Source organism: Equus asinus, chromosome 11 (genome assembly GCF_041296235.1).
Source record: "Equus asinus isolate D_3611 breed Donkey chromosome 11, EquAss-T2T_v2, whole genome shotgun sequence".
Classification (NCBI taxonomy): Eukaryota; Metazoa; Chordata; class Mammalia; order Perissodactyla; family Equidae; genus Equus; species Equus asinus.
Window position 1 is genome coordinate 3,042,461 of NC_091800.1, and position 22,641 is coordinate 3,065,101.

A 22,641-nucleotide genomic window follows, 5' to 3' on the forward strand; every position below is an offset into this window, starting at 1 on the left:
TCACACCCATTCAGTTTTACCTGTCCTTATTTTTTATTTCCCATGAGCACCTTCCCACCACAAGCACTTATATTGTTATAACACCTTCAAAAACAAAATTTTAAGTTTGCTTTAATCTATCATAGCTTTGTTCATAACATTCCTAATTATTATGATTTTTGAAACTTTTAAGAGTAATGTCCATCTCATATTTCACAACTAAATATTGCAGGTACAAGGAAAGCTATTAATTTTTGTCTATACATCTTGGATCAACCACTCCAAAACGTTCTTACGTAACCTAAGAGATTTTAAGTTGACCATCACAGTTGTCTATTACGTACTGAGATTTTAAATGCCCATACCATTTTCACCACAGATTCCACTTCCAGAAATCTGTTCTAAACAAATTATCAGGAGCACAAAGATGCATAAAGGCATTTACAGTAGTGTTATACACATGAAAAAGTTGAAACTAAGAGCAATACAAACATTATGTGCCTCTGGGAAAATGGTCCAGTAAATAATAGAGCATTCTTACAATAAATTATAAACAATAATACCTAAGCTCCTTATGTAAGTTCAAAGTGTACGCTAAGCGTCCTTAACCAGCTAAAAACTCATAATAAACAACTATGCTACTTTGCGGAGTAATTCCCTAGGTGTAGTCAAAAACAGACAACTTTGTTATTTTTTTCTGTATTTTCCAATACAACTTGTACAAGTTGTTTATAATGGGCGGGGGGGGGGGGCAGCTTTTATTAATAACACACACAATGAAAACTATATATATTCACATATATGTTACAAGGATGTTCTCTTACCTCAGTTGTATTTGTTTCCGTTTTTGCAGCTCTTGGTTTCTGAGTTCTTCCAAGCGTCTGAGTTCTTCTTGACGCCTCATTAGATCTATAAAATATTGATTACACATTAATACTTTTAGCTTCCCTTTCTGTTATTGTAAGTATAGAGATTCTCTTTTACTGGCAACGTATTTAGCAACTTATTCATATTCATGCATCAAGCTTTTTGTTTTATTACGTCATTTTATATTGAAAGATTTCTAGTTGTGTAATTAATCAAATCAATACCTTTTGTGGGCCTGTTTCTTCACGTGTATAAAGAGAATAATAAAATTTATCCTTATGTTAAGAAAATAAAATGGGTAGCAACTGTTTTAACATAGGGCCTAGAACATACTAAAAACAGAATAAATAGTAGGTAGATTCTCATTTACATTCTTTTATACAAATTAGAATTTTTTTCCAGCAGCATGTGCAAAGCCCAAAAAGATACCTTGGGAGACATCAGCAGAGGGCATGTGAGAACCCAAAGAACATGTCTCTCAACATAATTAGCAAAAGATTCCTCCTGCACTAAGTCAATGTATTATGAGGAGGGCAATGAGGACTGAATTCTTGAAGGGGGGGGGAAGGTTGAATATTGATTTAAACAAGATCATTTTAAACAAGACAGGCATTCCTGCTGTCACCAATCCTTGCTGTATCATCAAGAACAGAAGTTCCAGAGTAATAAAAGATAATGAAAAGTACATTTGTTTTGCACATCCTAGGAGTAATAAACTTCCCCAGTGCTTAAAAATACTTGTAATCTTACCAAATTACATGTGCATATATGCATAGGTTAAAAAAATATTAAAATAATAAAATACTCTGGATGGCACAATGATTGCTTTTATCATCCTTTTCTCTCACCTTATCATCTCAAATCTCTAAAATGAACATAATTTATCTCAATTGAATGTTTCTTAGTAAGTCGTCGTTTTCAGAACTTACACAATACTAGCAGTTACAGTTAACGTTCCATGCACCAGTAAGCCTAACAACATAACTGTAACAAGGTAGGTATCACAACCCTAAAAAGGTAAACACTATCCTCACCATTTTACAGACTGAAAACACACTGAATTACGTATTATGTCATGGTAAAAAGATTCAGATACATCATAAATGTGCTCTAACCATCCAGCTATTACAGGGTTCAACTGGGATACACAGCCAAATCACTCCTTCTTTCCAAAACGCCAGTATCCCAAAGCTGGATGATCAGACTCAACTGGGAAACTTAAAAAATAAAAATTAAAAAACAGATTTGGGGACTCTGCTCAGGAAAGTCCCTTTTGGTATACAGGGTAGAAACCAGGTGATTCTGATAGTATTCCAGTTGAGAAAACACTTAGCTATCTCAAAAACCATTAGGGGCAGACCCCGTGGCCCAGTGGTTAAGTTCGCATGCTCCACTGTGACGGCCCAGGGTTTCCTTGGTTTGGATCCTGGGCGCCGACATGGCACCGCTCGTCAAGCCAGGCTGAGGCAGCATCCCACAGAGCACAACTAGAAGGACCACAACTAAAAAAATATACAACTATGTACTGGGGGGATTTGGGGAGAAAAAAGTGAAAAGAAAAAAAAAACACTAAACATGACTACAAATGATTTTAAACATTTATACCATTAGTCGTCAACCTTAACTGCTCATCAGAATTTTTAAGTACTTTGTAATCACAGACCAATTAAATAAAAATTTCTTGGGATGTGGAGCGGATATTGGTATTTTCTTGAAGCCTCCTAGATGACTCCATTGTGCGACCAACACTGAGAATCATATAACTATCATATAATTACTTTAGCTCGAGAAATGTAGTAGAGACCAAAAATACATAATCTACTTATATTCCTAAGAGGAAATGCTTCAATAAGCCAGTCTGGAAAATGTCCTACAATCATACATTATTCAAGAAAAGTCAATCCAGTATATCCTGTAACAATTTTATCATAGTTTTGTAGGTTAGCTGCTCTTAACTCAGGGACTTCTTACCATATATAATAATAAATTTAAAAATATGCATTACATTTTCTTCCATGAAAAGGAGTAAGACAAGAACATGAATGTTTGTTTTCTGACAGCTGGATCTTCTTTTAAGCTGTGCCCATTGAGAAAGCTGCTTTAAACCTCTCAGATCATATTTCCTCACTTGTAACATTGGTATACTAATTAGCTCAAAAGATCTGACAATCAAATTATCAGATAAACACATTATCTGATACTAAGAAGGAGGACTATCAACTTAAAACTGCCATTTTACATTTACTAAATTATTTCTGTAAGTTGCTACTATTCAAAGCTCCTGAAATTTCACTACAGTTTATATATTTGTACACTGCCATGATAATATCTTTCTGAGGGGAACGTTACCAAAAAATATATATAACTAGACATGTTTATCTTCTGATCCAGTAAATCACACTCATAGAAATTTTTCTTAAAAGAAAATCCAAAGGCATCCATTAACATGAAGACATCAGCTGTGGCACTACTTATTACTAGACCAAATAATATTTAAAAATGCTTACCTAACAGATTTTTTTTTTTTTTTTTGAGGAACATTAGCCCTAAACTAACATCTGCTGCCAGTCCTCTTCTTTTTGCCGAGGAAGACTGGCCCTGAGCTAACATCTGTGCCCATCTTCCTCTACTTTCTATGTGGGACGCCTACCACAGCATGGCTTGCCAAGCGGTGCCATGTCCGCAGTCAGGATGCGCCCTGGCGAACCCCGGGCCGCCAAGGTGGAACGTGCACACTTAACCGCTGCATCACTGGGCCAGACCCTACCTAATAGATTTAATGATAAAAGAACATAAAACTATATCTATACTATAATTTCATTATATTATAAACATGGGTATATGGCAAAAGGGAACAGAGGGAAATATAAATTCGAAGTTTAATTTGCTAGAATATAAGAAATTGTTTTCTCAACTTAATATCCTTCAAATCATGAAAACCGAAGGCACGCTCTCTGACCCAACAATTATACTTTCTAGAAATACAAGAATTGAAAGGGCATATCTAGTCCCAAGGAAAAATTAAAATATTATGGTGTAGAAGATATATCTTGAATACAAGAATGAACAGATGAAAAGATGTAATAAAGCAAGTATGGCAAAATTTTAAACATAGAATCTAAGTGGTGAACACCTTAAAATTCCTTCAACTTTTTTCTTCCTTTTCTTTTTAAACTGCCACACACTGCACCTCATTTGCATGTGTCTGGAGTCTTTGAAAGGGTGACTACCCTACATTCTCCTACAAATGACCTTGAGAGCTTGTCTGGACGTTTTAGCAGGGAAACGCAGCTACTTGTGTACCCTTGACCAAAAACTGGTCCTCCTCTACCAGGGAACGTCGTCCTCTTCAAACTAGTGTGTAGCTTCAGGAGGGACGCACATGGAGCATGGAGGGACACACGTGGAGTGGGAAGGGAGGAAGGGGACACCTGCCTAGCCAGTTGGATCAGCCAAAGCAACCCTGGTGATCAATGGGGTGACAGACGTCACAGACAGATCACCCTCACGTCCTCAACTTTTTTACATTTAAAACTTCTCATAACAAAAAGTTGGGGGGGGACACACACTGGATAAGTTAGTGGACTGTAAAAAGAAAGAATTCATATGGAAGCCTGGTAAAAGGATCAAGTCACTTACAAGAGGGAAAAAACTCAGGCTTACCTCAGACTTCCCCACAAACATTCAACGCAAGAAGACAATCAAACATGCTATCAAGTACTCAAGAAAGGAAGAGGGATAAGATCCATAAATGTTGTATCATTCAAGTACCAGTTTAAAGTACAAGGATCACAGATAATATTTTAGAACATGGAAGAACTCTAAGAACGTTGTTTCTGTGAAGCCTTGTTAAAGGAATCATGAAAGCTGATCAACATCAGACAATCAGGTGAACAAGAGAAAAGACATGACTCAACCTATTTAAAATAGTCAAAATTTAAACATGTATGAGGATTATGGTGAAAGAACATTAAGTCAAAATGGAAACAGGATATCGAAGTGGTATCTGCAGTTCCATGTTCACTGTAGCATTATTCACAATAGCCAATATATGGAAACCATCCAATAACAGATGAACGGATAAAGATAACGTGGTGTATGTATATACAATGTAGTATATAGACACAGATATACACACAGTGTGGTATATATATACACACTCACACAACGGAATATTATTCAGCCATGAGAAAAGGAAACTCTGCCCTTTGCAACAACAGCGATGGACCTTGAGGGCATTATACTCAGGGAAATATGCCAGACTGACAAATACTACACGGTATAAGTTAGATATGGAATCTAAAAGAAGTCAAACGCATAGGAAAACAAAGTAGAAAAGTGGTTACCAAGGGCTGAGAGGTGGTGGAAACAGACAGAGGTTGGTAAAAGGATACAAACTCTCAGCTATAAAGTGAATAAGGCCTAAAGGTCTAATACGTATAACATGGGATTCCACTGTAATGTATAATTCAAAGTTGGTAAGAGAGAAGAAATTAAATGTTCTCATCAAAATAAATAAACAAACAAAAGCAGCTTTTATACTTAAAACAACATTAAGTCAGTGTCATAAATCCAGACAAATCAGAAGCAAAATAGAAAAAAGCTGAGAGGAAAAGAGAACGAAGGAAAAACCAAACATGCCTACTTCCTCATTCTTTTTTCTTTGGTAATCAGGAATCAAAAGATAACATTTAAAGGAAATAAATATACTTCCATTACTTGATTTATCAATACAAAGGCATATATAAAGAATTTTAATATAATCAAAAACTCAGTGGTGGAAGAGGAGAGACTAACAGCAAAATGCATGGCAGAGTTTATATTACCTACTGAGAGTTACATAATCACAGTTAACAAAGATAATACAAAAATAACCGTGAAGAAAATTCAGGAACTGCCTCCTATACCGATGATCAGAAACAGATGGAAAAGGAAAACAATTACCTGTAATAAGCGTAATAGGATTTTGATCCAGAAAGGACTAAATAAACATCAATAAAGTATAAATGAAGAAATTATTAAGAGGTACTGGTATGCCAAATAAGAATTGATATTTACAAAAATTTGCAAAGATATATACATAAATACACATTGCAGCATTGTTTTTACTAACAAACTTGAAAGAGAACTAGATATTCCATAGATGAGTTAAATTTACAGTCATTTAACAGAATGTGGTACAACCATTTAAAAAAATGAAGCAGATCTATATGCATGCACTTACATAGAAAGTCAAAAAGTAAAGTGCAGAAGAAAATAAATAGGAGTTTTTTTCTGGTTAAAATAAATATACAGACACGTATTTACTGACATATGCACGATTTCTTTTCATTAAAGGATACAAAAGAAACTGTTAAACTATAGAAGAGGGGCCAGCCACATGGCATAGTGGTTAAGTCTGGCACATTTCATTTCAGCAGCCCAGGTTCACGGGTTCGAATCCCGGGTTCAGACGTACACCACTCATCAAGCCATGCTGTGTCAGCAACCCACATACAAAACAGAGAAGACTGGCACAGATGTTAGCTCAAGACTAATTTTTCTCAAGCAAAAAAAGAGGGGGGGCCAGCCCAGTGGCATAGCGGTTAAGTTAGCATGCTCCACTTCAGCGGCCCAGGGTTTGCCGGGTTGGATCCCAGGCATAGATCTATGCACCGCTTATCAAGCCATGCTGTGGCAGGCATCCCACATATAAAGTAGAGGAAGATGGTACGATGTTAGTTCAGGGCTAATCTTCCTTAAAAAAAAAAAAAAAAAGAGGAAGATTAGGGCTGGCCTGATGGCATAGTTGTCAAGTTTACACACTCTGCTTCAGCAGCCTGGAGTCTGCAGGTTCAGTTCCCAGGTGTGGACCCACACACCACTCATCAAGCCATGCTGAGGTGGCATCCCACATACAAAATAGAGGAAGACTGGCACAGACGTTAGCTCAGGGCCAATCTTCCTCACCAAAAAGAAAGAAAAGTCAAAAAAAAAGAAAAACAAGATGAAGATTGGCAACAGATGTTAACTCAGAGCGATTCTTCCTCACCAAAACAATCTTGAAAATAAATTTTAAAAAGTAATACAAAGAAGAAACAGTTATTATCACAAGAAACCAGGTGGGCACACAGAAGGGGGCACCTTTTCTGTACTATCTGAGCTCTCTACTTCCCTGATAGGTCAACTAGAGAGTTCTGCACTTCTGCAGAGCCACACAACTAAGGTTACCTTAACTCCTTGATCTGAATACACTCTTAGAAACGCTGGATGAAATATAAAATTGTAGAACAAAAAAATAAAATTGTAGATTTTTTAAACAAACTAATACTGAAGTGCTTTTATCACCTGCATACTTTCGCTGAAATAAATAGAAGATGTACTTCAGCGGAAGTAAACCCAGAAGCAAGGAATAGGATATACTAAGCAATGTGCTTTTCTAATACTATAAACTAAAATATTATTAAGAGGGGTTATAAATACAGGCATATCTCAGTTATTGCGGGTTCAGTTTCAGACCACCACAATAAAGTAAGAATCACAATAAAGCAAGTCACAAACTTTTTGGTTTCCCAATGCGTATAAAAGTTATGTTTATACTAGAGTCATAAACCACGTTAACGACATTTCAGTCAACACTGGACCACATATACAATGGTGGTTCTCTAAGATTAGTACTATACAGCCTCGGTGTGTAGTAGGATATACCATCTACGTTTGTATAAGTACACTTATCTGTTTGCACAACAACGAAACTGCCTAGGACACATCTCTCAGAACATATTCCCATCATTAAGCGATGCACGACTGTACTATATTAACTGTATAATAGCGTTATAGCTAAAGAAACAATGTACACGCCTTAATTAACAAATACTTTATTGCTAAAAAATGCTAACCATCCTCTGAGCCTTCATCTGAGTCGTAATCTTTTTCCTGGTGGAGGGTCTTGCCACAATATTGATGGCTGCTGACTGATCAGGGCAGTGGTTGCCGAAAGATGGGTGGCTGCAGCATTTTCTTAAAATAAGACAAAACTGAAGTTTGCCTCATTGATTTTCTTTCAAGAAGGATTTCTCTGTAGCATGCAATGCTGTTTGATAGCATTTTACCCGCAGAACTTCTTTCAAAATTGGAGTCAATCCTCTTAAATCCTGCCATTGCTTAATCAACTAAGATCATGTAATATTCTAAATCTTTTGTTATTTCAATGATCTTCACAGCATCTTCACCAGAAACAGGTTCCATCTTAAGAAACAACTTTCTTTGCTCCTCCATAAGAAGCAACTCATCATCTTTTCAAGTTTTATCATGAGACTGCAGCAATTCAGTCAGATCTTCAGGCTCCACTTCTAATTCTAGGTGTTTTGCTGTTTCCACAATATCTAGAGTTACTTCCTCCACTGAAGTCTTGAACCTCTCAAAGTCATCCATGACGGTTGGAATCAACTTCTTCCAAACTGCTGTTAAGGCTGATATTTTGACCTCTTCCCATGAATCACAAACATCTTAATGGCATCTAGAATAGTGAATCCTTTCCAAAAGATTTTCAATTTACTTTGCCCAGATCCATCAGAGGAATCACTATCTACGGCAGCTATACCCTTATGAGATGTATCAAATAATAAGACTTGCAAGTTGAAATTACTCCTTGATCCATGGGCTGAAGAATGGACGTTGTGTTAACAGGCATGAAAACAACATTAATCTCTTGTACATCTCCATCAGAGCCCTTGGATGACCAGGTGCATTGTCAATGAGCAGTAATATTTTGAAAGAAATCATTTTTCCTGAGCAGCAGGTCTCAATAGTGGGCTTAAAAGATTCAGTAGGGGTCAGCTCGGATCCCAGGTGTGGACCTACATATTGCTTATCAAGCCACGCTGAGGCAGGCGTCCCACATACAAAATCAAAGAAGGGCACAGATGGTAGCTCAGGGCCAATCTTCCTCAGCAAAAAGGAGGATTGGCAGCAAATGTTAGCTCAGGGCTAATCTTCCTCAAAAAGAAAAAAAAATATTCAGTAAACCATGTAGGAAATAGATGTGCTGTCACCCAGGCTTTGCTGTTCCATTTACAGAGCACAGGTAGGGTAGATTTAGCATAATTCTTAAGGGCTCTGGGATTTGGAGAATGATAAATGAGCAGTGCCTTCAACTTAAAGTCACCAGCTGCACTGGCCCCTAACAAGAGAGTCAGCCTGTCCTTTGAAGCCAGGCACTGACTTCTCCTCTCTAGCTATGAAAGCCTTACATGGCATCTTCTTCCGATATACGGATGTTTCATCTACGCTGAAACTCTGCTGTTTAGTGTAGCCGCCTTCATGAATGATCTTAGCTAGATCTTCTGGAGAACTTGCTGCAGCGTCTACATCAGCACCTGCTGCTTCACCTTGCACTGCTATGTTATGGAGAAGCTTCTTTCCTTAAACCTCATGAACCAACATCTGCTGGCTTCAAACTTTTCTTCTGCAGCTTCCTCACTTCTCTCAGCCTTCATAGAATAGAAGAGAGTTAGGGCCTTGCTCTGGATTAGGCTTTGGCTGAAGGGAATGTTGTGGCTGGTTTGATCTTCTATACAGACCACGAAAACCTTCTCCATATCAGCAATAAGGCTGCTTTACTTTCTTAGCATTCATGTGTTCACCGGAATAACACTTTTAATTTCCTTCAAGAACTTTTCCTTTGCATTCACAACTTGGTTAACTGCTTGCTGCAAGAGGCCTAGCTTTTGGTCTATCTCAGCTTCAACCTGCCTTCCTCATTAACCTTAATCATTTCTGGCTTTTGATTTAAAGGGAGAGACACAAATTTCCTTTTCACTTCAACACTTAGAGGCCACTGTAGGGTTATTAATTGGCCTAATTTCAATATTGTCGTGTCTCAGGGAATATGCAGGCAAGAGGAGAAGCAGAGAGGGGGAGAAACGGCCCGTCGGTGGAAAAGTCAGAAAACACAAAACATTTATCAATTAAGTTTGGCACCTTATATGGGTGCAGTTCATTGTTCCCCAAAACAATTACAATAGTAACGTGAAAGATCACTCATCACAGACCACCATAACAAATAAAGTAATAATGAAAAAGTTTGAAATATGGCAAGAATTACCAAAATGTGACACAGAGACATGAAGTGAGCAAATGCTGTTAAAAAAATGGCACCAACAGACTTGTGGCAGGATTGCCACAACCTTCAAGTTGTAAAAAACCCAGTATCTGCAAAGTGCAATAAAGCAAAGCACAATAAAATGAGGTATTCCTGTAAACACACAAAAAGCAATAAAATAAAAGCTCATGGGAAATAACTCCAAAATTACTCTGCTTCAAAAGTCAAGATGCCCTTAGGAGGGAGGCAAAAATGCCCTTAGAAGGGAGGCAAAGCTTTTTAAGAGCTTAATGAGGGGCCAGCCCGGTGGCACAGCAGTTAAGTGCACACGTTCCACTATGGCGGCCCGGGGTTCACTGGTTCGGATCCTGGGTGCGGACATGGCGCTGCTTGGCAAGCCATGCTGTGGTAGACATCCCACATATAAAGTAGAGGAAGATGGGCATGGATGTTAGCTCAGGGCCAGTCTTCCTCAGCAAAAAGAGGAGGATTGGCAGCAGTTAGCTCAGGGCTAATCTTCCTCAAAAAAAAAAAAAAAAAGCTCTATGAAGCCTAAAGAAATGTCGTTCTTTATCATCACTATATCCTCAGTACCTGAGACAGTGTCTTCTATAACTAACATTAAATACGTGCTGATGTAATGACTGTTATACTACTGTTTGTCAGCAGCAGCAACAAATATCTTTTAGCACACATGTTTTCATATCTAATCAATGTTATTTCCTAACTATGGCATGACTGTAGAGTGGGAAAACAAAGGGGCAAGTGCCTGGCAGGCTATGACAAGAGAACAATTCATACTGAACAGAAGTACTACAGGAATCATGGAGCTTAGGAAACTAAATTTTTCAAAATTTCCCAGTTGATTCTGACGTGTAATCAAATTTTAAAACCACAAAACCACTGGACTGGATAAACTTAAAGTTCTCTCTTCCAGCTCTAAGCAGTCAAAATTCTGTAACTTTATCTTAGGTAATGATTTTCACATGTTCTATAACAGACGAGACTTAGTTTTAAACATATTACATGATTTTATTAGAGGAAGAGTGAACTTACAGAACTACTATGTTTAGGGTCCAAATGAAACCAGAAACGTCTGGCTAGTATCTACTGTTTGTTGAGTTGGATTTTGTTTTAACTTATTTAACATAAGCATAGTTGTTCAGTGACTTGATCGTAACTGCTCAATAAACATTTACTGAATAGGAAAAAAAATAACCCTGGACTTTATCCTAAAGGAAATGAGAATCTACCAAAAACATTTAAAGATGGATGATGATCAAATTTTCACCTTTAAAAGAAATACTGGCTATCATATAAACAACAGTATAGAAGAGGCCTAGATTAGATGGCACAAAAGCCAGTAAGAAGGCTACTACAGAAACCCAGGCAGGCATCTGCGGTGCCTTCATCTCTGGCGGAAGCCAAGAGAAGGCAGATAACCATTTACTGAAATGCTAAATTAAAACAACAAAACAAAAAAACTTAAGAGCAAATAGAAAACAATCGGATGCTTATTTTAAGAAATACAAAACTATTACAGACAGTGGAAAAAAGGAGTGGTAGGAAGAGCCAGGAACAACTATTTGGAGAATTAAAGAACAGAAAAGAAGGTGGTGGAGAGATAACAATAAAGATAGGCAGGCATAAAAAGAAACCTAGAAAGAGGAAAAGGGAAGAAGAAGGGAGCTTCTGGGATATATTTAAGCAGCTTGTCATGTCACGTTAGGGATTAGACCAGTTAATATGAGAATAAATTATCAACTATTAAGACGGCACTTAGCTCAGGTGTCAAGTGTTTAAAATCTTGTCAGTAACAGAATTAGTCTTTCTGACTCCCCATATCTATCAGCATACATGAATTTTTCTCATTTCTTCCAAAGAATATATACTTGTAATCTTCTGATGTATAGTAATAATCTTAAATGGCCAACATCTGTCCTAATTCTTCTTTCCATCAAACAAAATCTTTTTTTTTTTTTTGAGGAAGATTAGCCCTGAGGTAACATCTGCAGCCAATCCTCCTCCTTTTGCTGAGGAAGACTGGCCCTGAGCGAACATCTGTGCCCATCTTCCTTTACTTTATACGTGGGACGTCTACCACAGCATGGCTTGTCAAGCGGTGCCATGTCCGCACCCGAGATCTAAACAGGCAAACCCCAGGCCGCCAAAGCGGAACATGCACACTTAACGGCTGCGCTGCTGCGCCACTGCGCCGGCCCCAATCAAACAAAATCTTAATATGTGACTTTATGCCATATCTACATCCCAAGAACTACCAACTATGTTTCTCTTTTTGCCAGAAGAATCATGTACTTGCTACTGGCAAAATTTAACAACCCTAATTACTTCCAACAATGCTACTTATATAGGTAAAACTTACTTTTAATAAGTTTTTTTTTTTAAGGAAATTCTCTTGGAAAAGGGAGATTTTTGTTTCTAATATGTTGAGTTCCAATGGTCTCTAAATCCTAACTGGTAACTTAATTAGTAACAGGTATCAGTGGGAAATATAAATGAACCTCAAGAATAAAAAAGACATACCACAACTATACAAAACCCGTTTTTACCTTGCCTCATTAGCATTAATTGGTGTTCGTGCCTAGCTGCTTCCATTTCTGCCTCCAGTTTCTCTTTGGCTTCTCTGATGTTTCTATCAACCTGCTCACGCTGCTGCTTTTCCATTTCGTCAAGAGCCTTCCATCGAGATGCATACTCAAATTCAAATGTCCCAGGTTGAGCAAAACGTGGCGGCTGTTCTCTTTCCCTAAGTTTACATTTGAAAACATGCAGAAACTTATGTTTAAAAGGTAAAATAAGGATAACAAGAACTACCATTTACTGAGCACTTACAATGTCCATGGCACTGTAGTGAATCACTGCACTCCAATGTCCAGGCAAGTACTCCAATTACCTCATGGCAACACTGTGATGCAGGTTTTAACAAGCCTCAGTTTGAGAAAGTGCCGTAGGATGCCCAAATAATAAGTAATGGAACCAGGATTCAAACCTAGGCAACCTGCACTCCCCTAATTATCACCTCTAATGAAGCCCTTTCTGATTTTCAATCAACCAACAATTTCACTTAAGGCAGTCTGCAACATAGGAATCAAATATGTCCTAAGTTAACCATCCAGAATCAGATTTTTTTCTCTAAAAGTAATTAACTTTTAGGGATAGTAGTAAAAGCAGACGGAGTTTATTGAGTGTTATGTGCCAAGTTAAGTAGCTAGGCCAAAAAATAAAGGTCTAACTTACTACAACTGTAGTTATTTAATACTTTTTTTCCCTTGCTAAACTGTAAACTCAATGAGGACATAAAATTTGTCTGTTAATTGCTGTACCTCAAGTACCTAGCACACTATCTGGTACATTGTACATATTTGCTATTAATTTCTTGAATGAACGAATAAATGATAAGCAAACGACCAAGAAATTTTTTAAAAACTAAAGACCTATGAATGCACCTGAAATTCAAAGAAATTCTTCAATTATTCTTACCTATCATAACTTGTATTAAAAACTATTGATAAGAACACAATCCCCACCCCACCCATAAAAGTATAGATGCTTTGCATCACACTTTTATTTTGAGAGGGTAGGATAAAGTTGGGAGACAGGGAGGTTGTCACAGAGGGAAAGGATGTAGTAACAAGAAACAGCTTCAAAGATCTTCAAAGGTATATAAGGAAAATCAAAGTTAACCATGATCTAGGAGTTCTATACCTAAAAAATTGACTTGGATTTTTTTCTTCTTCAAGTACTGACTGAAAAAGGGAAAGGAATAGAGGGATCTACCACTCACTAACTTTTCTGAAAGAATTGTTTATTAGTCAGTAGTTTTGTTTGTTTGTTGTTTTTGTTTTGTTTTCTTTTTTTGGTGAGGAGGATTGGCCCTGAGATAATGTCTGTTGCCAATCTGTCTCTTTTCACTTGAGGAAGATTGACCCTGAGCTAACATGTGTGCCAATCTTCCTCTATTTTGTATGTGGGACACCACCACAGCACAGCTTGACAAGCGGTATGTGCATATCTGCACCCAGGATCTGAACCTGTGAAGCCGAGGCCACGAAAGCAGAGCATGCAAATTTAACCACCATGCCACTGGGCTAGCCCCTTAGTGAGTAAGCAATTCCTAAGTCAGACGTTGACTAAAATCATAAACATAAAAAATTCTTCACTTTCTCCCAAAGGAAACACTATTGAAACAAAATGAATTTGAATCATGGTTCACATACTTTTGGAACATTCCCTTCTGAGTATAACTCTTTTGCAGTAAAACTGGGAATATAACAAGATCTTCTAAGGTTTTCTGGGATAACGAATTCATTAGATAAACAAATATCACCTATAGTACATGTCCTACCAAAGTGAGCAATACAAATTCCATTTCTCGTAACACTCCTATAATTCCAGTTCTTTAATTCCTGAATCCAAAAGTATACTCTATTTCAAATTCGTAATGAAAAGCTTTAACTAGAAAAAAAGTCAAGTAAATAGGATATCACAATAAGTCTTTGAAAAATAGCTTCATAAGAGAAATTAAAATGGTTATGAGTTACAACCAATTACCACTGATCCTTCTCTGAAATAGTTTCACCCCTTGCTGTCAAGACACGCTGGTTGCCCCCCTACTCCAATGACTCCTCCCACTCAGTCTTTGCTGATTCCTTTTGATCTCCTCAACCTCTACATATTGGAGTATTCCAAGGTCAGTCTTTTGACATAGTTTTCTATCACGTGATAACTCTAGCCCAGACAGCTCACAGAAATTGCAGATGGAAATCCAACTACTTACTTAACATCTCCACTTGGATGTTCAAAAGCCATCTCAAACTTAACATGTCCAAAACAGGGTTTGTGATCTTCCCCCACCAAAATCTGCTCCTCCTACAGGATTCTCCAAATTAGTCATTAGCAATTTCCATACTTCCAGTTACTCAGGCCCAAAACCTTGTAATCATGCTTTTAACTCTTTCTCCCACATTTCCACATCCATCAGCAAAATCCAAAGTCTATTTTCAAACTATATCTACAATCTGACCACTTCTCACCATCACCACTGTGACTACTCCATGTCAGTAGCCTCCTAAACTTATCTCCCCAACTCTACCCTTGGCTCTTAAGAATCTACTCTTAAAACAGCAGTCAGAGAGTTCCTGTTAAGATTAAGTCACTACTCTGCTCCTTCCTTTCTCATAAAACACAAAAGCAAAAGTCAGCTCAGTAGCCTTCAAGGCCCAACAGTTCGCATTCTCCCCAATATGTCCTACCTCTACTTCATCACTACTATTTCCCCCTTACTCACTATGCTTCATCCAAATCAGCCTTTTTACTGTTCCTGGGACATGCCAGAGTCTGCCCTGAGGCTCTTTATAGCTACTATTCCCTCTGCCGAGATCACTATTCTCTACCCCACCCCATTTCTGATAGCTACAAGGCTAGCTTCCACCCCCTCCTCAAGATGTTAATCAACATCACCCTGTCAGGTAGGCTTCCCTAACCACCTGTATAAAAGAGCCACAATCCTCTGCTCCACAGCACCCACTTTTCCCTGTCTTCGTTCCACTTCTTTTATTGTTTACTCCCCTTAACACCCCCACACAACATGAATTTCTGGTCTACTCTGTTCACTGATACATCTCCAACATCAGGCATATAGCAAGGACTCATAGTTAAATCAACTACAAGGAAAAACATTTAAATGCACTAAAATCAAAGAATGCTAATTAAAACAATGTGCATAAAATATCGTTTTGAACATAAACTATCAAATCTTAAAATCATAACATCCATTTTTTTGTCAGGATGAAGAAAAATATTTATATACATACACCAATGAGTGTAAATGGGTATAAGGTTCCTGGGGAACCATGTGCCAAGATTAATCAACTTTAAAGATGCATATTCTTTCCTCTAAGGCTTTATACCTCACATTAGTGGTTTTTTAAACTACTACTTCTCACCGCTTAATACATATTTTATAATCTTTGGTTCATTATTTATTATATATTATGTATCTCCACCACCAGAAATGAAAGCATTAAGAGGGCAGAAACAGTTCAAAGCTGCACTGGTAGCTCCTAGAACAGTGCCTGGCACTCCAATATTTGTTAAATGCACAGATGCAAATGTGTTACAGTTTTATTTCTTGTAATAAACAAGTGATTGGTTAAAAATAACACAAGGTGGGGGCTGGCCCTGTGGCCGAGGGGTTAAGTTCACATGCTCTGCTGCAGGCAGCCCAGAGTTTCACTGGTTCAAATCCCGGGCGCGGACATGGCACTGCTCATCAAGCCATGCTGAGGCAGCATCCAACATGCCACAACTAGAAGGATCCACAACTAAAACTATACACATATGTACCGGGGGGGGGGTCTTTGGGAGAAAAAGGAAAAAATAAATAAAATCTTTAAAAATAAATAAATAAATAACACAATGTTATTCATATGGGCAACTTACATAAAAATACCTATATGATACTAAGTGAAAAACTGGCAAAAGAATAATACAAACATTTTGCAAATAGGTTATTTTTCTTTTTCATCTCTAAAAAGTTCTTCCCCTGTGCTAAGTCATTTAACTAGGACCTCCCCTACTCTACCCCCTAAAAAAGTCTCCTTTTAACTTACAATACACCTTAAGCATAGTAATTAAAGAAATATTTTCACAATACCTATATTTCATTGTTTCTCTAGCATAAATATTACTGACAGTCTCCTCCTACCTATCCACCCCTGCCCCAATTATAAAAGTAGAGACTTTTCTTAGTAAAGTTAATGTTTTACCGATATACAAAAGAAAACTAGCATTCCATGTAGACCAGGCCAGTCCATTAACCAGATTATATGACTAAACACAACACCTTCTAATCCAACAATACTGGATAACAAATGTGATGTAAGAAATATCCTTGATAGCACATATTTAAAATATCTTTATTAATAAAATCTTACTTATGATATTGTTGAGTTTTCTGCATTAGCTTCTCTGGCAAGCCATCTTCATCGTCAAACTGCTCCATAGGCTCCACAATGACTGGACGCGGGGTCCTAGATAGACAAAAAGTATTAACAAAAATACAGTGTATGGAATTAACATCCTTCTAGAAATATTTTATAACAATTCCAAGATATATACTTGGATCTCTTGAGAAAAATGTCTCAGAAGTTATCATATATAGTCATAAAAAGTCAATAAACATGTGCAGCACCAGACACAGATGAACATCAAAGATGAATGCCTGTTTTTAGAGCAGAGTCTACTGAAGATGACAGAAACGTAAATCAACAAGAATGAACCTGTGTAACCACTGTAGCTAACTCTTACAAAGTATGATGGAAAGGAATAACTTATGTTTTATCCATGTGGTGTCATCAATCTCATGTCCCACCGTCTCAAACTCCCATCTCTGCCTACCTCCCAGCCTCCCTCTGTGTCTTGTTCAGTCTGGCTCAGAAAAATATTTCTAAAACATAAAGACAGACCTCAAGGATATCAGCCAAGAAAAAGGGAAGGAGGGGGAGCCAGAGGACACAACACATTCAAGGAGGAAGTTGGAGGGAAGAGGGAAACAATAGTAGATAATGACTTGGAAACCCTCCTTCTTTACTATTTTCCTAAGTAAAACAGGAAGAAGGGAAAGCTCATTGAGGAAAGACAAAAAAGGGAAATAAGTGGAGTGGATGATATATTGATAATAAAATTTTCCTTGCTATCACTCTCTCATCATGCAAACAATAGTGAAATCTATTGATACCACCTTCTGAACAGAGATGCTTCAGAGAAAAACAAATCACTGTTAAATTTTGAGGTGGTAACAGAAGAGCTAGAGAGGTGAAGGGGCTTTCTGGATTCCAAAAGCGACCCTCTGCAAATAAACAAAGACCCAGAGATTAACAAAGACTTTAAGTCCTAAACTATAGGAAAAAGAAAGATATAAAATGTTTATTTAAAAATGATTCCTCATCTAGTAGACATTTGGGATAGAAAAAGAACTGGATGCAAGTGTACAATATCTTGAGGTGATGAAGACAATTATAGAGATCTCAGATAAAATGCACAGGAACCCCAAGTAAAGAGACTTACAGGCCTCAATTTCCAGGGTGAGACCTCATATCCAACATGTAAAAAGAGAAACGTAATAAAGAATGAGTAAATACAATCTCAGAAGGTACGTGCAATCCAACGAGATATGAGAAAGCAGCTGAGAGCTGGTGAGACCACTCAACCCACGAGAGGATGTAGTACTTCTAAGAAGACCCAAAGGGGCCCAGGGACAAAATGAGTAAGATGCACCATATGGACCACTTACCCACTGCAGGCCACAGCAGGGCCACAAACATTGGAATAATAACACAGCCAGATATGAACTACACCTGAGCAGAGGCAAAGACAGACAGAAACTCAAACCCGCCCCTTCAATACCACAAGGCCACCACCACCTCCAAGAGAAAAACCAGAAAAGGAAACTCAAGAAGGAAAATGTACTAAGCAGATCATTTGCCACTCAGAATATGACAGAATTACTTGGAAGTGACGACTAATTTTATGAAGTCAAGGAAATGGTGAACAACATTAGAGAATATAATGACATGACTACTATACTCTAAAATAACGTCAAGTGTTGTAACTATCAATTTTCAACATATCACTTTGGACGACTAGACACTCTTTTCCATTGGAGGGCAAGTACAGCCCTCTGGGAGAGAACTTGACCAATACAAATGTTATATATTTCTACCTTGTTCCTATAATTGCATTTTTTTTTTCTTGCTCAGGAAGAGTCACCCTGAGCTAACATCTGTTGCCAATCTTCCTCTATTTTGTACTTGAGTTGCTGCCACAGCATGGCCACCAACAAGTGGTACAGGTCCGTGCCTGGGAACCAAACCTAGTCTGCCAACGGGGAATGCACCAAACTTAACCACTAGACCACAGGGCGGGCCCCCTTTCAATTCTACTTCCAAAGATATACATGAATAAGTGAACAAAGGTCACTCACAATCACATTCATCATATCATATAATACAAAAAGACCACGTGTGGTGTACAAGTGATGTCCTTAAGGGACTGTGACTTATTGTATTGGGATATATGCTAAATGTGAACATTGATGGTTTCATTGTATACACCACTCCCTGTGGAAGCTGCCTTTGTCCATTTTCTTATCCACCTTGTTTATTTCACTTTGATTTTTGTGTGTTAACAAAAGTCTTAAAAACCTAACACATTCTGTTTATAGGTGTAATTGCTAAACTTATTCTTTTTACAAATCTAGGTAAATTACATAGAAAAAAAGATTAAAAAGGAAACAAAATCTGGAGTTATCTGTGAGGTTTTTTCCTCCCCACTCTGCCCTAAATTAATCATTAGTTTGGTTGTAAAATTGATAAATGTTCCACTGTGGAAAAGTTTAAACAATATAATAAGTTTCATAGAAGTCAGTCAGTCCTGTGAAATCCTATCATTTGGAGAGTATCTCTGACCATATTTCATGAATATCTCTTCAGATTTTCCTTTCCACTAAATTTACATAGAAAGAATCTTTCTTCAGACATCTTGTATCACCCAATATAAAATGGCATCATTTCAGATCTATGCATGTACCATAATTTTTTAACCATACCAATTAGTGTACATTTAAGGTTTCCATGTTTTCTGTAAAAATACATAATGACTAACATATTTGTGACTGATCCTCCCTCTGCTGTTCAAATATCTCTTTAGGTAGAAATGTGAGAACAAGGTAGAATATACAGTATTAAAAACATGGTGACTTAGGGGCTGGGCCCATGGCTGAGTGGTTAAGTTCGCGTGCTCCACTTCAGCGGCCCAGGGTTTCACCAGTTCCAATCCTGGGCGCAGCCCTAGCACCACTCATCAAGCTACGCTCAGGTAGCCGCCCACATAGCATAACCAGAAGGACCTACAACTAGAATATACAACCATGTACTGGAGAGCTTTGGGGAGAAGAAGGAGAAAAAGAAATGAAGGCTTATGTAATTATGCCAATTTATTTAAATACGAAACCATCTTTGCAGACATCATTTTGCAGAGCTAAAAGTTTAGTCTATTTTAACATAGTTGAGAATTTAAGAATATTGATAAAGATAAAATAATTCCTAGGATGATTAAATAAGATGTTTTATGATAAAGGAAAAATAAAATCACTAGGACCTGATAATGTTATCCCAGATTTATAAAATGATCCAATGGATCCATATAGTAATTTTAAGGGGAAAAAATGAGTTTATTCTATTTTTTAAATTTTCTTTTTGTTCTTTTGAAGATCTCTAAGAAATAAGCAATAAAATATCAATCCTTACAAATAATTAGGATTGCTCAAAAAACAAGTGAAAAACTAAAATTGGACCCAACTGACACTGATGGGACCCCAAGAGTTAAGGGTGGTTCTCTGGAAAGATAACTGGCAATTTATGCTTCCACCCACAGCAGATATGTCTAGATAACACTTTTGTTTCCAATATATAAGCAAAAGAAATATTACAATGTTGTTTGTATTAAAGAAATATTTCTTCAGCATCTAAAAGTAACCCCATTTAATAAAAAGATATGTGATAAAGCAAATAAAATGTAAGAAAAAGCAATCTCTTTCAAATATGAGTATAAAACAGGAAAAGTATAAAAAATCACTAATGGAACAATCACTTGTGTGCAGAAAAGAGTTGACAGGGGCCAGCCCTGTGGCTGAGTGGTTAAGTTCACGCGCTCCGCTTCAGCGGCCTAGGGTTTTGCTGGTTAGGATCCTGGGCTCGGACATGGCACCACTCATTAAGCCATGCTGAGGTGGCATCTCACATGCCACAATAAGAAGGACCCACAACTGAAAATATACAACTGTGTACAGGGGGCTTTGGGAGAAAAAGGAAAAATAAAATCTTAAAAGAAAAAGAAAAGAAGAGTTGACAAAGCAGGCCTGAAACTGCTATCACACACCATAGGATAAGGCTGGTTTTGTGTGCCAAAACTGTTTGCACCCTTTGGTTTATGTTAAACATAAACTTTCTGAGTTTGTTTCCTGCTGGGAGTCTGAAATTTTGCTATTTACCAGATGAGGGAACTTACAAAACTGATACTCCATCCTTCACCCCGCAACACGCACACACAACATACACTCCTAGGGTCAGCTGAACTTCCCCAGGTAGTTAATACTTCATTCGTATGTCTCCATTAGTTGCTGGATGAATTAAGCAAGTCCTGTGTGACTCAACTGGGCAAGGACTGTTGGAAGCTTGTACCTAGTTTCCTCCAGACTTCACCTCATGTACACTTTTCCTTTGCTGATTTTGTTCTGTATTCTTTTGCAGTAATAAATCTTAGTCATAAGACTATATGCTGAGGCCTGAGTCCTTTCAGTGAACCACCAAACCCAGGGGTGGTCCTGGAGATCCCCAAGACACACCTGTAAGCACACTAATCAAATCTAACTTCTGCTGACATATTCACATTTTTACTTTGTCTTTTTTTATAACCAGTTTGTTAACACAAATTTGGATCACAGCAAACATCTAGTTTTGTGTCTTTTTTTACATGCTAAATTAATATTTTACTTATAGAAAAATAAGTTTTAGGGCAGCTGTTAAAACAGAATATGTGCATAGCCAAATTCTCTTCCATAAACAAAGGTGGAGTTTGTCATTTGTTTAGTTTTGTTTGTATTTATATTGAGATACAATTTACATGCCATGAAATTCACCCTTCTAAAGTGTACAGTTCAGTGATTTTTAGTATGTGCAATCATCATCACAAACTAATCCCAGAATATTTTCATCACCCCAAATAGAAACCCCAAACTCATTAGCCGTCAACACCCCATATCCTTTCCCCTGAGCCTCTGGCAACTAGTCTAGTTTCTCTCTCTATGCTATATATCCCCTTAAAAGAAAATGCTTTTCAAGAGTACTGCATTTTCCAAAGTCATAAAATATTCTTTGCAAAATAACTACGTATTAATCCACTGCAAGTATATTCTACTTGATCAATTTTCTTATTAATAAATTTAGATCTCTGGGGCTGACCCCATGGCCAAGTGGTTAAGTTCCCACGCTCCGCTGCAGGCGGCCCAGTGTTTCGTTGGTTCAAATCCTGGGCAAGGACATGGCACTGCTCATCAAACCACACTGAGGTAGCGTCCCACATGCCACAAATGGAAGGACCCACAACAAAGAATATACAACTATGTACTGGGGGGCTTTGGGGAGAAAAATGAAAACAATAAAATCTTTAAAAGAATAAATAAATTTAGATCTCTAATATTTTGTTATTAGAAATAGTGATAAAGCAGATACAAAGTAATATACCAACTTTTAAGCAAATATATTTACTTAAAAATACATGATAGGGGGCTGGCCCAGTGGTGCAGCGGTTAAGTTCATAAGTTCACACGTTCCGCTTCTCGGCGGCCCAGGGTTCGCCGGTTCAGATCCAGGGTGCGGACATGGCACCGCTCAGCACACCATGCTGTGGTAGGCGTCCCACATATAAAGTAGAGGAAGATGGGCCAGGCTTCCTCAGCAAAAAAGAGGAGGACTGGCAGTAGTTAGCTCAGGGCTAATCTTCCTCAAAAAGAAAAAAAATACATGATATTAGTGAGTCAAAGAAGTTTAAGGTTTTTATACCCAGTACTTAAATCCCTTCCAGAAACAGAGTGACCAACTTCCATTAGCACCAGGAGTTATAAAAAGACTCAC

The 22,641-nt window shown here is 37.7% G+C and overlaps 1 protein-coding gene across 20 annotated transcripts in view; it reads right to left on the minus strand.

The window, feature by feature from the left end:
* The window catches only part of PSPC1 (paraspeckle component 1), a 103,654-nt gene that overhangs the window by 67,842 nt on the left and 13,171 nt on the right, over positions 1-22,641 (minus strand). For all 20 annotated transcript variants that reach the window (XR_011506813.1, XR_011506814.1, XR_011506800.1 and 17 more), the window contains exons 3-5: positions 16,885-16,980; positions 12,499-12,695; positions 804-888 (exon numbers count right to left, since the gene is read on the minus strand). Coding sequence is in view for 1 of the 20 variants with exons in the window: in XM_070520323.1 (XP_070376424.1) it covers positions 804-888; positions 12,499-12,695; positions 16,885-16,980 (378 nt within the window). In the remaining 19 variants the exon portion in view is untranslated. The remainder of the gene's footprint in view (positions 1-803; positions 889-12,498; positions 12,696-16,884; positions 16,981-22,641) is intronic.